This window comes from Microcebus murinus, chromosome 8 (genome assembly GCF_040939455.1).
Source record: "Microcebus murinus isolate Inina chromosome 8, M.murinus_Inina_mat1.0, whole genome shotgun sequence".
NCBI lineage: Eukaryota > Metazoa > Chordata > Mammalia > Primates > Cheirogaleidae > Microcebus > Microcebus murinus.
The window spans coordinates 88,710,266-88,724,150 of record NC_134111.1 but is presented as its reverse complement, the minus strand read 5'-3'; the positions used below and the strand labels follow the sequence as shown (position 1 = coordinate 88,724,150).

Here is a 13,885-nt window from a genome sequence, read left to right as displayed (position 1 = left end):
AGAGACGGGGTCTCGCTATGTTGCCCAGGCTGGAGTGCAGTGGCTATTCACAGGCGCGATCCCACTACTGATCAGCACGGGAGTTTTCGGAGCTTACTCCGTTTCAGACCTGGGCCGGTTCACCCCTCCTTAGGCAACCTGGTGGTCCCCCGCTCCCGGGAGGTCACCATATTGATGCCGAACTTAGTGCGGACACCCGATCGGCATAGCGCACTACAGCCCAGAACTCCTGGGCTCAAGCGATCCTCCCGTCTCAGCCTCCCGAGTAGCTGGGACTACAGGCGCGCGCCACCGCGTCCGGCCACATGTCTGTCTTTAAGGTTCTTTCCATAGTGGGGTCTACCTGCCTCTCCCTTTCTGAGATAATGGAGTGAAGTAACCATAAACGGCCTTTATTTGGTCAGGGAGGGGTCAGATGGGGCAGGGTCTCTGACCCAGAGAAATGTGGACCAGACAGGCTTGGCTGAGTTGGATGGATGCTCTTGTAGGGTCAGCAGAGGCCCTTCCCCTAGTTCAAGTCCAGGTCGACACTGCTGGTGTGGTAGGCAGTGTTGGGGCCCGGCCTGCCCTGGGAGGCCCTTCCCTGTAGCCTCTGCAGGCACCTTCGTGCAGCCACCCTCCAGGGGGCTGTGTAGCGCTGATCACCCAGCCCCATGGCCACAGGCACGGCTGCTGCACTGGCACTGCCCAGTGAGAGGAGGGACAACAGCGTTCCAGGCCCCAGCGGTGGGCGTTGCTCGTAGGCCAGGACCGAGAGGAGCAGGGTAGCCACGTAGGGCCCCCAGCACAGCACGAAGAGCAGCGTGGCTCCTGCCTGTGCCCTTGCCTGCCTCCAGGTGAGGGCCCGGGCCAGGGCTGAAGGCACGTCACGGTTCACTGCCCGCTCCAGCCGGCGGATGTCCTGCAGCTGGCGGTGGGCGGCGACCAGCACGCAGGCAGAGAGGAGGGCAGCAGCACCCACGGCGGGCAGCAGGAGCCCATAGGTTTCCAGGTAGAGGTAGGGGGCTGGGAAGACAGCCTGGGAGCTGCAGTTGGTGCCAGGCGTCCAGTGGTTCCACCCTAGAGCAGGCAGGCTGGCAAAGGACAGGGGGCTGGCCCAGGTGAGGAGCAGGGCCAGCCGTGTGCTCCCAGGGGGCCGGAGTGGCCACAGCACTGCCATGTAGCGCTCCCCGTGTACCAGCAGAAGGTTGGCGAGCAGGGAGAGGAAGGAAAAGTTGGGAGCCAAGTAGAGGAAGAGGCAGGACCAGTAACCCCGGCGGCTCTGGCTCCACAGTGCTGGCAGCATGGGCAGCGCCAGCCCTGTGAGCAGCCCAGCCAGCAGCAGGCTCAGGAAGAAGCAGCCAGCAGGTGGGCTGCGCAGACGGTGGTCACAGGCGATGCCCAGGGCCAGGAGCAGGTTGGCAGCAACGATGAGGCTTGCCAGGGCTAGGGAGAGCCCCAGAGCCCCCTTGGAAACAGGGTTGGGCCATTCCTCAGTGCTGTTGGCTGTCATCTTGGGCCTGGGGATGGAGCGGGCCTGGTGCAGCAGCCAGCATGCCTGCGTGGAGGATGGGGCGCCAGAGTTAGGATGGGGTGCAGGTTGCTGTCCTGGTGGGGACTGCACGTGAATCCAGAGGGTGCAGATCCAGAGGGTGCAGATCCAGAGGGTGCAGATCCACGGGCTGGGGGCCATATCCTATTTGCTGATATACATATTTTTCAATTAATTGCCAATTAAAAATTTATATAAAATTCATATTTTTGGTTTCTCTTGAAAAATCAGGTCTGGTAACACGCCTGTAAGGTAGCAGCCAGCAGAGCTTACTGGTGGTTGCCCTCAAAACAGTCCCCACCAGGCCAGCGCCACCCATTTCTGCTCTCTGTCTGGCCTCCCCGGGCAGTGCGTTTCTGCCTCTGTTTAGACTGCAAGGCAGCGCGGCCGGCCCCCGGCGTGCAGCAGAGAGGAGCGTGCATCCCGGCCTCCACCTGGGTGGCCTCTACAGGAACCAAAAGAGAGGACAAGTCTGGCCAGCGTGCAGTGGTCTTCTAGCCAGTCATCAGGGGAGAGGCTCCTTTGGGCCAGGTCTGGGGCACAACTGGGGTGCCCTGTCCCCTGCACTCCTCCCCCCATCTGTCCTTGTGGCCCATTACGGTTCAGTGAGCAGCCTCCGGGTAGGACTTCCAGCCCATAAACTTGACTCGTCTGCTCCACACTAGCAACAGGGCCCTTCCTGGGAACTGGAGGGAGGAGAGGAGGGGAAGGGACGCTTGGCAGTGACTGTGGAGATGCCAGCAGCAAGGAGATGACCCTCAACACCCCCAGAGCCTGAAGCTGAGCCCAGAGACAGGGAGGAGGAGCCAGGGGGCAAGGCCTCGCCTCTGTGGCTCTGATCTGTTCCTGTGCTCCCCTTCCCTTCACTCCTTGGTCTCAGTCCTCCAGTGCCATGGCCCTGCAGCCCCATCCTGGGGACAGGGGGAGGGGTCCTGGGTCCTGTGGGAGCTCCTGCTTCTGTCAGCAGGGGAGCAGCTGCTGTTGCTAGGATTAAAGTCAATAAGGAAAGGATTCCTACTCCTCACCCTCTCCGGGTCAGAGGACCAGGGCCCCACGGCCACTCTGAGTAGAGAGGAAGATGCTTCCCTCCATTCTCAAGTTCCTCAGTGTGCTAACCCCAACCTCTGAGTCCCTGTACCCCTGGGTCCCTTTCTCCTGACCTCAGCCCCTGGTTCCTCTTCCTCAATGTCCCCTGTGCTGTCCACCTGGGACATCTTTCCTTTTCCAGAGGCCCTCAGTTTCTGTTCCTCTTCCTCCTTGCACCACAATCTTTCTTAAACCCCATGAGATTCAGGGTCTGTTCCCCCAAACCTGGCACGGGCCGGAGCTCCTAGCTCTAGCCTGGCGTGGTTGTCTCCACCCCACCTCCACCAGGGCGGTGAGAAGGCAGGGAGCAGCCTGCTGGTGTGACTTCTCAGAGGGATGCTGGCTTTGTCACCCTCACACCCCCAGGGGCTGGTGGCTTGGACTGGGTGCAGTGGCCTCTCCAGGATCTGGGGCTGAGGTCTTGAGGGGTAGCCCAGCAGGATGGGGAGTAGCTACTCACATGGCTGTTGGGGACAGGTGTTGCCTGCCTAGCTTCCAGCCTGGGCTTTCCTCAGTGGCCAGGAGTTGCTGCAGCCATCCCTGCAGGGCTTCACACCGTGTCTGGTGTCCTGGCTGGCCAGCAAACGGTGCCTCTGCTCTGTGGGAACAGCCGTCTGGACCGGGCTCGCCTGCCCAGGTTCTGCCGCCTGCCTGGGTTCCCGGAGGGATGGAGTAGCGGCAGCCAGGGCTGGGTGCTGGCCCCGCCTCTGGGGGTGGGACCTGGCACATCCTGAGCTGCAGCAACCCCTTGCCCCACAAATCCTTCTGTGAGTGCCTCCTCCTCCGACCCCTAGCCAACTGGACACACCTTGCCACCTAGGTGGTGGCTTCCCTACTTCAGCTTGGAGCCCTCTCACCGCTAGTGCCCAGCGAATCTGACAAACGCATTCTAGTTCATGAATAATAATGACTTAGTCTACCCTTCCCCACTTCCTGCTTCAGTTAATACATTTACATTTATAAGCTTTAAACCGCAGAGCTACAGCAGCTACAGGTGGTGTGCGCGATGACAGCAGGGGGGAGGGTTTGGGGGCCTGAGGGTCTTCACTGGCCCCGTCCCATCACCTGATGGGCCAGCCCTGCCTTCCCGAATCTGGCCATTCCACACTTTCCGTAACTATTACTTTCTAGGTTCCGGGCTATGAGGTACCAAGGGCTCTGGGGATGTGACCTTGGGCAAGCTACTGCTGGCCCTCAGTTTCCCCTACATAAAACAGGAACAAGAAAAACCACCTCTAGAGGTTGTTGTCGGGAATGCCATGGGATAACATGTAACCGCGTACACCGCGTGCTTGACACTTCGATGGGGGGGTTGTCTCTCCTTCCCTTCCACGATGATTAAGAGGCATGAGCCAGTGTTGGATTCAGAGCTGTCCAGGATCTTTTTTTTTTTTTTTTTAGCTGCGTGAACTTAGGCAAATTACTGAAGTTCTCTTGCCTTAGTTTCCTCATCTGTAAAATGGGACTCATAATTGTCCTTACCTATTGTGAGACCAAACAAGGTTAATGTACGACAAGGACCTGGCGCGCAGCACTTGGCACACAGGCACGCAATGACAGGTAGCTATTATTAACAGTATTAGGATTTCTGCCTTTTTCTGCACCTGTCGCCTCTAAGAAATACCTTTGTTGAGGAAGGCAGATAGGGAGCCTATCAAAAGCAAGAGGAATGACAGTTTTGCTCCAGCGGGAAACCGAGAAAAGTAGGTGCAGTGAAAGGGAAGGGCAAGTTCAAGGATAGGAAGCCAGGAGGTGTGGGGCTCTGATTTCCACTTTGTATCAACTGCAGCTTTGGGGAGAGGGGGAGAGAAGCCTGGCCACACTCCTTTAAGGCCAGAAAATGGGAGGGAACAGCCAGACACTGTAGCAAGAAAGCTGGAGGTGAGGCATTAGGAAAAACTTCCCGGCTGAAGAGCAACAGATGACAGAGCCAGGGGACTTCAGTACTCCCTGGGGAGACCAGGGCCTGAAGGAATGCAGGCCTTAGGAGTCTGGCTCTGCCAGCCCTGCACAGCCAGTCAGGGGGCCTGGAGAGGCAAGACTCCCACTAAGGCAAAAAATGGGAAGAGGAAAGCGTGTAACCCTCAGACCCAGCCTGCAGGGAGCCGGTGGGCAGGATGCCGCGGGGTTCCAGCACCGGGCCCAGGACTCGCACTGCCTGCTTGGGCAGAAGTCAGAAGCTCTGGGAGAGTTCAGCCTGGGGTACAGACACACATGGGTGTGGGCTCCTTGGATATGGGACTGCCAGGAATAAACAGACCTTCTCGTTCCCAGCCCTGGCCTCCTCCCCGCAGGACCCAGGATGTCTGTGTTTCTTCTTCGCTGCTCTGTCTAAACATTGTGTGCGGAATGACGTGTGGGGGGGCAACTTAGGCGGAGGGCAGCTGGGGAGCCTGGGTTCTGTTCCCCGTTCAGCCCCATTTCCGCCTTACTGGATCATCTAGCTCCTCTCCGCGCCTTTGTCAAAGCCTTGGGGCTGGCTGACTCATCCCCTGGCTTCTCCCCTTCACCCACGGAGATGCAGTTTTCAGATGCTCTGTCCAGCTAACTCTGCAGCCTGGGCCCAGTTCTTTCTGAGGTAGAGTCTGTTTCAGGGCAGCCAATCAATCCAACTGGCGCAGGATCCGCCTGGGCCTCCTCTGTCCACTTCCGTGCTCACAGGTATTTGAATTTCTCTCTGCTGACCCGTGATGTTTGGGGCTGGGCGGGTGTGATACTCAACGGCTCCTAGCCCTGGACTGGTGGAGGCAGGGCCTTCTGGACCCTGGCTGGCCTCCCCGCACCACTGTGCGGTATTCTCCATTCCCACAGGCAAGAGCAGATGAACCCTGTAGAGCCTCTGAAGGGCTCTGGACACAAACCTGGTTTTGGGAAGCTCTGAGTCATTTGTAGGGGCAGAAGAAACCCTGTTTTCCTGTTACGTCTAAACCATCAGATTCTTAAGGTCTGGGTCAGATACTGACCCTAGGAGCCAAGGAAATCGCAGTGCTTTTTAGCAATCCCCAGAGGGGGCAGCACTGCTTGAACCCCAAATCACCACCATAGTAGTAGATCCAGGCTCTTGGCTTAGGCCTCAGGAGCTGTGGGGCCAAGGGCCCAGCAGCACTGCTCCCAAGGAGAATGCAGGACCGTAATGGCAACTCTAGCAACTCCCGTGAGAAGGCTGATGCGGCAGCTAGGGCCATTTCCTTTCCTTGGTTTCAACCCCCAACTGACCCAGTTCTTCCACTTCCTGCCAGCCAAAGCTCCCTGTTCTTAGCTTGCCGGGGTCCCAGTTTATCCAGACAAGGAGACTCCCACTGCCTGACCCCTGCAGTAAGGGTCATCCAAGTAGGGCAAAATACAAAATACCAACCATCTTAGGGAAGGCCTGGGAAACCCCAAGAACAAAATGAGGCTTGGCTTATGTTGGACTTTGCTTCTGCAGTAGCCCCGTCACTTCTGATCCTCTTGAGTGTATAAAGGGAACAAGGATTTATTAAATGGCATTATAAATAATTATAGGCATTTTAATACATATGATGTGACAGGCATCCATCTACTCTTTTCCTTTTAAAAACCTTGTGAGGGCCGGGCCCGGTGGCTCACGCCTGTAATCCTAGCACTCTGGGAGGCTGAGGCGGGTGGATTGCTCGAGGTCAGGAGTTCGAAACCAGCCTGAGCAAGAGCGAGACCCCGTCTCTACTAAAAATAGAAAGAAATTAGCTGGACAACTAAAAATATATAGAGAAAATTAGCCGGGCATGGTGGCACATGCCTGTAGTCCCAGCTACTCGGGAGGCTGAGGCAGGAGGATCGCTTGAGCCCAGGAGTTTGAGGTTGCTGTGAGCTAGGCTGACACCCTGGTACTATAGCCAGGGCAACAGAGTGAGACTCTGCCTCAAAAACCCCCCCCCCCCCCCCAAAAAAAGCTAGAGGAAATGTGGCCAGTTAGTTTGCATCATATTCACATCTAAATACTCACCAATGGAAAAAAAAAAATACTCACCAATGTCCTGTAGAACCACACATATGGAGGTATACATTTTGGGAAAAGCTATACATCATTCACAATAAAGGAATAAATCAGAAAACACTTTAATTTGCCTGTCATTGGGAAGCTTCCTGGCCACTCAAGAGCAGCCAGGCAGTTTCAGGGACCAAGCTTTATAGGAAGCATGTTCAAGTTTATTTATAGCTCACTGGCCAGTCATTCTCTCCTCTAGGGGGTAAGGATCTAGGTCTGATACGCTCCTGAACCGAAGGCTAGTTTCTAGCTCAGGTTTGCAGGTCCAAGGGCAATGCAAGTGTATTGTTCTTCCCCTCTTCTGTCTTTTTTGGATTCATAGTCCAGAAACCCAGCAAATTCTCATGTAAGATAGAAAGATTTTCTTTATTAATGACCCCAACCGTATTTCTTTAGATATAGGAGTTTTGAACTCAAATACTTAGGAGAAAACAAGTTAAGACTGCATTATCCTGCAACTCATTACCAGTAACATATTGCAAAGCGAAACAGCCTGGAAAAGAGGGTGGGAGGGAAGGGGAGTGAGGGAAGGAAGATAAAGAAAAGGAATTAAGTTGATCAAGTGGAATTCTTTTTTTTTTTTTTTTTAATTCTTGGGAACTATGAAGTCCTTGCAAGCACAGCTCGTTTCTGCAGATTATTTTCCAAACGTGTACAAAATGGAACCAAAATGGAGAATCCCTTAAGAACCTGAAGAGGTGCAACATTAAAAGCTACGATTATCCAGTAGCAAGTGTTCCAGCCTTCAGTTGCCAGCTGCTTCCTCCTCTTATTCCCAGGAGTTAGCGGGATGAAAACGTCTTCCCCCTTCGAAAGGAGAGAGAAATGTGAAGGTCAGTTTCCAGCTGCCCTTTCCTCCCACCCCATACTCCTGGACTAGATGGTATCCCAAAGAAACACCAAGAGGTGGAAAGTACTAGATTCCTTAGGCAAAGGTGCTGGAACCACAGGGCACGCACGGGCTAAGATCCAGTTTTCAGAGAATGGTTTCATCATCTCTTCCCTCCTATCGAATACTTTGGGGTACCAGGGAATATCTGTGTTAAGCACATAGAGACAATAAATGAACCATGTTAAATAGGAGAATCACCCATCTACAATTTCTGGATGGCCTAGATGTACCTGAATTTCATACTGGACTCAACTGTCTACCTTTCAGGGGTCCCACATGGCACTTCCTTAGCTTTCGCCATGGGGACAAGAGGTTCAAAGGAATCCTCAAAATCTCCAAGGTTAAAGGCATTTTTGTCACCATGTGCTGACTACAGTCTGGCTTATAGAACACATATTGTCTGGTTCTAGACTCCTGAGTCAAGGCGTCCTGTTCTACCCAGATTTCTCCAGAAGGGCCAGCTGGTTCCCAAAGACAGCCTGTAAACTGGTACCCAAGGATATGTGGTAAAACAGCCTGGAAGCTTGAGTTGAGAACTATAGGAAATCAGGGCAAAAACAAAACAAAAAAACAAACAAACAAGGGCACTACATCTTTACTGCCCTGAATATCTCACCCACCCACTGTAAAATGAAGGTACAATTTATTACCCTTCCCCTCAAATGAAAAGCTCCTGTTTAATTCTGGGCAGCACACTGAGGGGTGCTGACTCTGATGGTCAGCTGTTGATCCAGGGCCCTGTTTCTCAGGGTGGGCCCACCACCCTATTACACCCTGTCCACGCTTCTGCAGACTCCTCCTGCTCTGTCGTGTGGAGGTCCCAGCTTCTCCTGCTCACAGCTGAGCCACTTAACTCCTACCCGCCATTAGTAACACAATCTGGGTTTCAGGGTGGATGCAGTTGTCTGCATCCCGCTTCTCCTTTCTGGGGCCCAATTCTGCCAAAGAGAGGTCACAGAACAGATGAAGGCAGAGCTGGTCTTTTAAGTCCCAGGTTTATGGATGATTTATGGTTTATGGTGGTTTATGGATGATTTGTTCATTTCATGGATTCATTCTTTCCCCAGGTCAGGCAGCCACCCTTGTCCACCATTCAACTGCATTCACTTGGCAGCGACCCCCAAGACCAGGCGTCCTTAAACTACGGCTCGTGGGCCACAATGCAGGTGTGTTTGCCTGTTTGTTTTTTTACTTCAAAATAAGATATATGCAGTCTGCATAGGAATTTGTTCACAGTTTTTTTTAAACTATAGTCCGGCCCTCCAATGGTTTGAGGGACAGTGAACTGGCCCCGTTTAAAAAGTTTGAGGACCCCTGCCCAAGACTGTCAGCTGGCGGTGGAATAAGGCAGTGGCCGCTTAGTGGGCCTTCCTTCTGATTGGATAAGCAGTTACCGGGGCTGAAGGGTGACACAGGCAGCCTTGGGACTATTCCGATACACAGCCTTCCAGTCTGGTTGTGACAGGCCACCCAACTCACCTCCTGGCATCTACTAAACTGCTTCTCTCTATGGGTGAAAGCAGTATGAAATTGGCTGCCTCACACCTGAAGTCATTAAAGTGGTACCTGGTGAGAAAAGCACCCCATGAAGGGCAAGCAGGGAAAGGGAAATTGCAGATGCCAGGAAGAAGACCAGGTGCTGGGGGGCAGCGAGAGTACATGTGTTCCAGGGCACACCCCTTCACCTGCCCAATCCACCTGGTTGGTCTCTTTGCCCAGCTTAGGATCTGCCAAGAAGCTGCAGAATAGAAGAAATAATGCTGCCATTTCATTGCATGGCATTGGGGCACCTGTCTCTGAGCAGAGAATCTGTCTAGACTGAAGACCATTGCTTCGGCTCTCGGTGGCAGACACAGCAGATACAAGAAAGCCTCTGCCTAAAGAAGTCAGGGGTGACTTAACTTTCTTTGTGTAAGTGTTTGACGTTTCTGGGACAGAAAAAGCCTCACCTATTGCTCAGGTACCCACATCCTTTCAAATGGCAGCAGAAACTAACTTGGTGGAAGCTGCGTCACAGGCCAGGTGAGGGAGCTTCGAAGCCCATGCATACCAGCCTACACCAATGTTTGCCCCAGGAGTACTGGGTGTTGGCAAATACAATGGCTAGGCGAGGAGACTTAGTTTACCTCAAGACCTTTAGTTCAAAGGGCACAAACGACAGCACACGAGCACATATGACCTTATCTTGTGAACAGGATTGCCTAAATCTCATAAGATGGATGGGGAACCAAGAACTAGCACCTTGCACAAAGACACAACTCTCTCGGCTCCAGACCATGCTGGCCTCTCTGCCACTCAGAGCCATAGACCGTTTAGAATTCTACTCATCATTTCCACCCCTGATAAAGATCTTCCTCTTCATGCAAACTTTCTGCTGAGAAGATGACCAGGAAGAAGAACACTTGAAAGGTGGTTCCAGGCTTATTTACTCAACTAAATATCCTAAAGCAACTTGCTCAATTTCTCCAGGAAGACCACAAGAAGGGCAAGAACAACCTCTCAACTCAGGCCCAAAGAGCCTATGAATTCTTGGTAAAAAGGTCCCTTGCTTTTTTCCTAGCCCATTCAGGAGTGAAAAACATGTTACTCCCATCTTCAGTCTATCCGCCCAGACCTGCTGGCCTCACATGTAGCTGCTGTCCAGACATCAGGAGGGCCAGGCCACCAACACCCACTACTTTCTTCTTGGTGAGCTCAGGAGGGGTAGGTGGCCCTGCTATAGTACTGCCCTACTTACGTGATTGTTTTCATTTCTTTTTTCTCGGCATCTGGACGTGCACGGTTAAGCACCTTGAGGAAGTCAGATGTTTTTGCCCGCATACGTGTGTGAATATAGGCCTGGAAACAAACACAACAGGTGGTGAAGCAGAGTCACGTTCTAGAAAGACAGCTTTGCTCTCATTAGGAGATGTGATCAGGAAAGTTTGGGTACACCCTGGGCCTGACCAAGGCCATGCAGGGAAGCAGGAAGGTGAACAATTTGGAGATGTGTTCATCTCTCTGCTATGGGGAGGCATGGGAGAAAGTGGCTTGGTGAACAAAGACCATGGTTTCTTGAAGCCCCTGAAATTACCTATGTAATCAGATCCACAGCCTGAACTATATTTAGGAACAACTTTTGTTAGGGGCTCTGAACTCTTTTGGGAAGACAGACTTAGAGCACAGGAGGTGAGATACGGGCCCCCTCACCTTAGAGCACTTGATGTGGTAGTGCAGGTAGTCCCGGAACGTGTGGATCAGGTTGATGGTGTTGTCTCTAGCACTGGCATTGGTGTGGCGAGGGAACAGCACTGAGGGTGGGGTCACAAACAAGGTGTCAGGGTGTAACACAAATGCCAAAAGACTGGGAAAAATAGCAGCCTATAGTGAACCTCACTCTCTCCATGCTTAAGTACAATACACTTGTTCCAGCATGCTTGGGCTCTGTTAGGGTTTTACTGACACAAGGAAAGGATAAACAGCATAACCAGGGGATGTGCCCATGAGCACAAAGGGAAGAACCCGTGATGGAAAAACCAGGGTTTGACCCTGGCCACTCATCCCAGGCCCCAATTCTGGGGCTGTGCATGCTGAAACCAATCCCCTGTCTGCCACACGCCTACTGGCTTCTGTCTCTGCAGCTCAGCAAACACACGGTGACATGCTCTGGCTATCTGGGAAAGTTTACCTAAGAAATCAGATTAGGAAATAAGGCTGTCTATCCTGGGTCCTTGGTGCTAAAACATAAAGTAATAAGTCTTCACAGAAACAAGATGCCAGAGAATATCCCATATTCTTGCTGTGAAAACCAAACAGTAAGGCGTAAGGACCTGAACCCTTTGGCAGGCCAGGCAGGAGGAGCTCCTCTGGCTGGGGCCGAGCAAAGTCCATCGTGTGGCCCAGCCACCTGAAGACCTGTGCAGTCGCTGCTCAGTTCTGTGCACTGGAGCACACCAGCCCCTTCTCCCCCTGGTGCTTTGGAATCCTCTTTATCTGCCGCACTCCCTCTACTCATTGCTCCCACTAACCACAAAATCCCCTGAGGCATCTCAAGCTTTCCCGAAATGAAAAGGAATGCCTCCTAAGAAAGGCTGGGGCTCCTGGGTCAGTTTGCCCTGGCCTGAAAAGAAATGAACACCAAGTAGTTGATAACTGCATTTCAAAGCATCTAAGGTGTTTATGACTGTAAGTCTGTTAGAATGTACAGCTTAGATTGAATGAAATATGGTGAATCAACTCATTCATCACCAAAAAACAGGTACACATTCAGCACTGAGGTGAATTACATAACATTTCACAAAAGGAGACCCTCCAGTGGCATCAGGTGCAGAGCGTGGACGAGCTGCTCTTCCACATTGTCAGCTACACTGATCGGGCAGCTCATGAGGCCGGAGCAAGCGAAGGCAGACTCGAGTTCTCCAGCGTATAACTGGAATACGCCAATCATGGCTGGAGCTCAGGCTTAATAAGCAAAAAAATCAAGAAATGCTGAATGACAGAGAACTCCCGTCCAGCTGTGTGGCAATGCTTACGTGGCTCTATGCTTAACTACTGACATCACAGTTCAGTCCTAAGACTTTTCCTTAAGATTTAAGAAAAAATGGGGAAAAAAAATGAAATGATTACTATACAAAAATAGCACACAGCCTGCTCTGTAATTAATGCTCTGTGACACCCTTCCTACAATTATAGCAATGGCAACAGGAACAATTTAGTATGCCTGCTTCTGCCCATCTTAAAATGTTAACCAAGATTCTGTGCAGATTCAGGCATTCTGCAGTGTGAACTCCATAAAGCAGCACAAAAGTGGCAAAGGCACCCTGCTCACCAAAGGTGATGTAGCCAATGTTGTCACCCACGGCGGCATCTGTGTCTTTCAGCTCCAGAGGAGGTTCCCTGTGGCTAAAAAGGACCTGTGGGGCTGTGTGGCTGGCTCTGCGTCCTTCTTTGAACTCCTGCCAAGACAAAGCAAAAACAACCAGAAGAGAAGCGGGTGTAAGATCAACGGCAACTTATGCTATGGGGTTTGCCCTGTGCAGTGTGACCTTTGTAGCCCTCTGAACCAGATGGTTAAAAATGAAACTACACCAAACCTGGAATATTACAAGTGCCAGCTGCTATCAGTGCACTTCAGATTCAAAACAGAGAGACTACGAAATACTTATAAGTCAGATCTTCAAAATGTGATGAAAAAAGTTAATAATCCTTTTCTCTTTCTCTCTCTGTTTTTTCATGAGACAGGTTCTCATTCTGTCACCCAGATGGGAGTGCAGTGGCATTATCATAGTTCACAGCAACCTCAAACTCCTGGGCTTAAGTGATTCTCCTGCCTTAGCCTCCCAAGTAGCTGGACTACAGGTGCACACCACCAACACCTGGCTAATTAAAAAATTTTTTTTGCACAGATGGTGTCTCACTATGTTGCCCAGGCTGGCCTCAAGTGATCCTCCTGCTTCAGCCCACAAAGTGCTGGGATTACAGGTGTGAGTCACTGTGCCCAGCTCTCTCTCTCTTAAAATAGGTGATAACATTATTTATACAGCTGAGATTGTATTAATTGTAAAAAACTGGCTAAATTTAAGTGCTGTTATCTTTAACTGAAGTCTTAACTCCTACCTATGTCCCTTACGAGTTAATCAATTTTTCATCGTTCACCTCCAGCCCCTTCTTCCAGTTTCATGAATATCACACTTGCTTTGGGCTCTGGGCCTTTACATGAGTCTTGTTTCACTGAGGAATCTTAGAGATCCTGTTAAGAGCTCATCAAAAATATAGCTATTTTCAAAGTACAGAAAAATGACTGAGGGTGTACAAACCAGGCCATTCTTTCCATGTTCCAATTTCTAAACTTCAGGCTTTTACAGTTCATGCATTCCTATGTAAACAGGTAAGTGACAAGGCTTCCCTCTCTAACTCTCTCAATCCCATTTGCAAGAACAGAACTAGACTTTCTAGCAATGCCAGTAACACTGGATGATTCAAACCTCATCCACTGAGTGGGCCTTCCAAGATGATGGTTACAGGATGGCCAAAGGATGGCTTTGCAAGGACTCTGTCCTACAAGACAGAACTGTGTGGTCTGCAGCGCTCTTCCACTGCTGCTCAAATATTACCTACTCCATAAAACCATCTCCAACAGCCAGGGCAGGTGGCTACTCTCTTGCTGGAGTTGCCATGTCTTGTCTACAAACCTCTACTATGACACTGTCCTATTCATTAAGGCATCTGGCTTCCCTAGCTTTAGTTAAGAGTTCCTCATGGCCCAAATCCTGCTTTATTCTATTCATCTTTCTGTCTATTCCTCTGTCCTTCAAGGAGACTGTCTATCACATGGCTTGCTAAGTGGAAGAAAGCACTTCTATCCTAGCTGATTTAGTAAAGAAGGAACAGG

At 51.5% G+C, this 13,885-nt stretch overlaps 2 protein-coding genes across 2 annotated transcripts in view; both read right to left on the bottom strand.

Annotated features, from left to right (window-relative positions):
* Positions 1 to 308: 308 nt before the first annotated feature.
* On the bottom strand, positions 309 to 6,497 carry GPBAR1 (G protein-coupled bile acid receptor 1). Its single transcript, XM_012740230.2, has 2 exons — positions 3,078 to 6,497; positions 309 to 1,537 (listed from the first exon to the last, which is right to left on the bottom strand). Exon 2 carries the CDS (start codon positions 1,490 to 1,492, stop codon positions 509 to 511), a length of 984 nt encoding a protein of 327 aa, XP_012595684.2. The 5' UTR covers positions 1,493 to 1,537; positions 3,078 to 6,497; the 3' UTR covers positions 309 to 508.
* Positions 6,498 to 6,970: 473 nt separating this feature from the next.
* The window catches only part of ARPC2 (actin related protein 2/3 complex subunit 2), a 30,428-nt gene continuing 23,513 nt past the window's right edge, over positions 6,971 to 13,885 (bottom strand). The window contains exons 8-11 of the mRNA XM_012740231.3: positions 12,323 to 12,449; positions 10,705 to 10,805; positions 10,253 to 10,353; positions 6,971 to 7,430 (exon numbers count right to left, since the gene is read on the bottom strand). Of these exons, the coding sequence (XP_012595685.1) occupies positions 7,406 to 7,430; positions 10,253 to 10,353; positions 10,705 to 10,805; positions 12,323 to 12,449 (354 nt within the window). The 3' untranslated portion in view covers positions 6,971 to 7,405. The remainder of the gene's footprint in view (positions 7,431 to 10,252; positions 10,354 to 10,704; positions 10,806 to 12,322; positions 12,450 to 13,885) is intronic.

Bases quoted from the DNA above. Each gene is read 5' to 3' on its own strand.
- GPBAR1 (XM_012740230.2), bottom strand. From the start codon at position 1,492: ATGACAGCCAACAGCACTGAGGAATGGCCCAACCCTGTTTCCAAGGGG.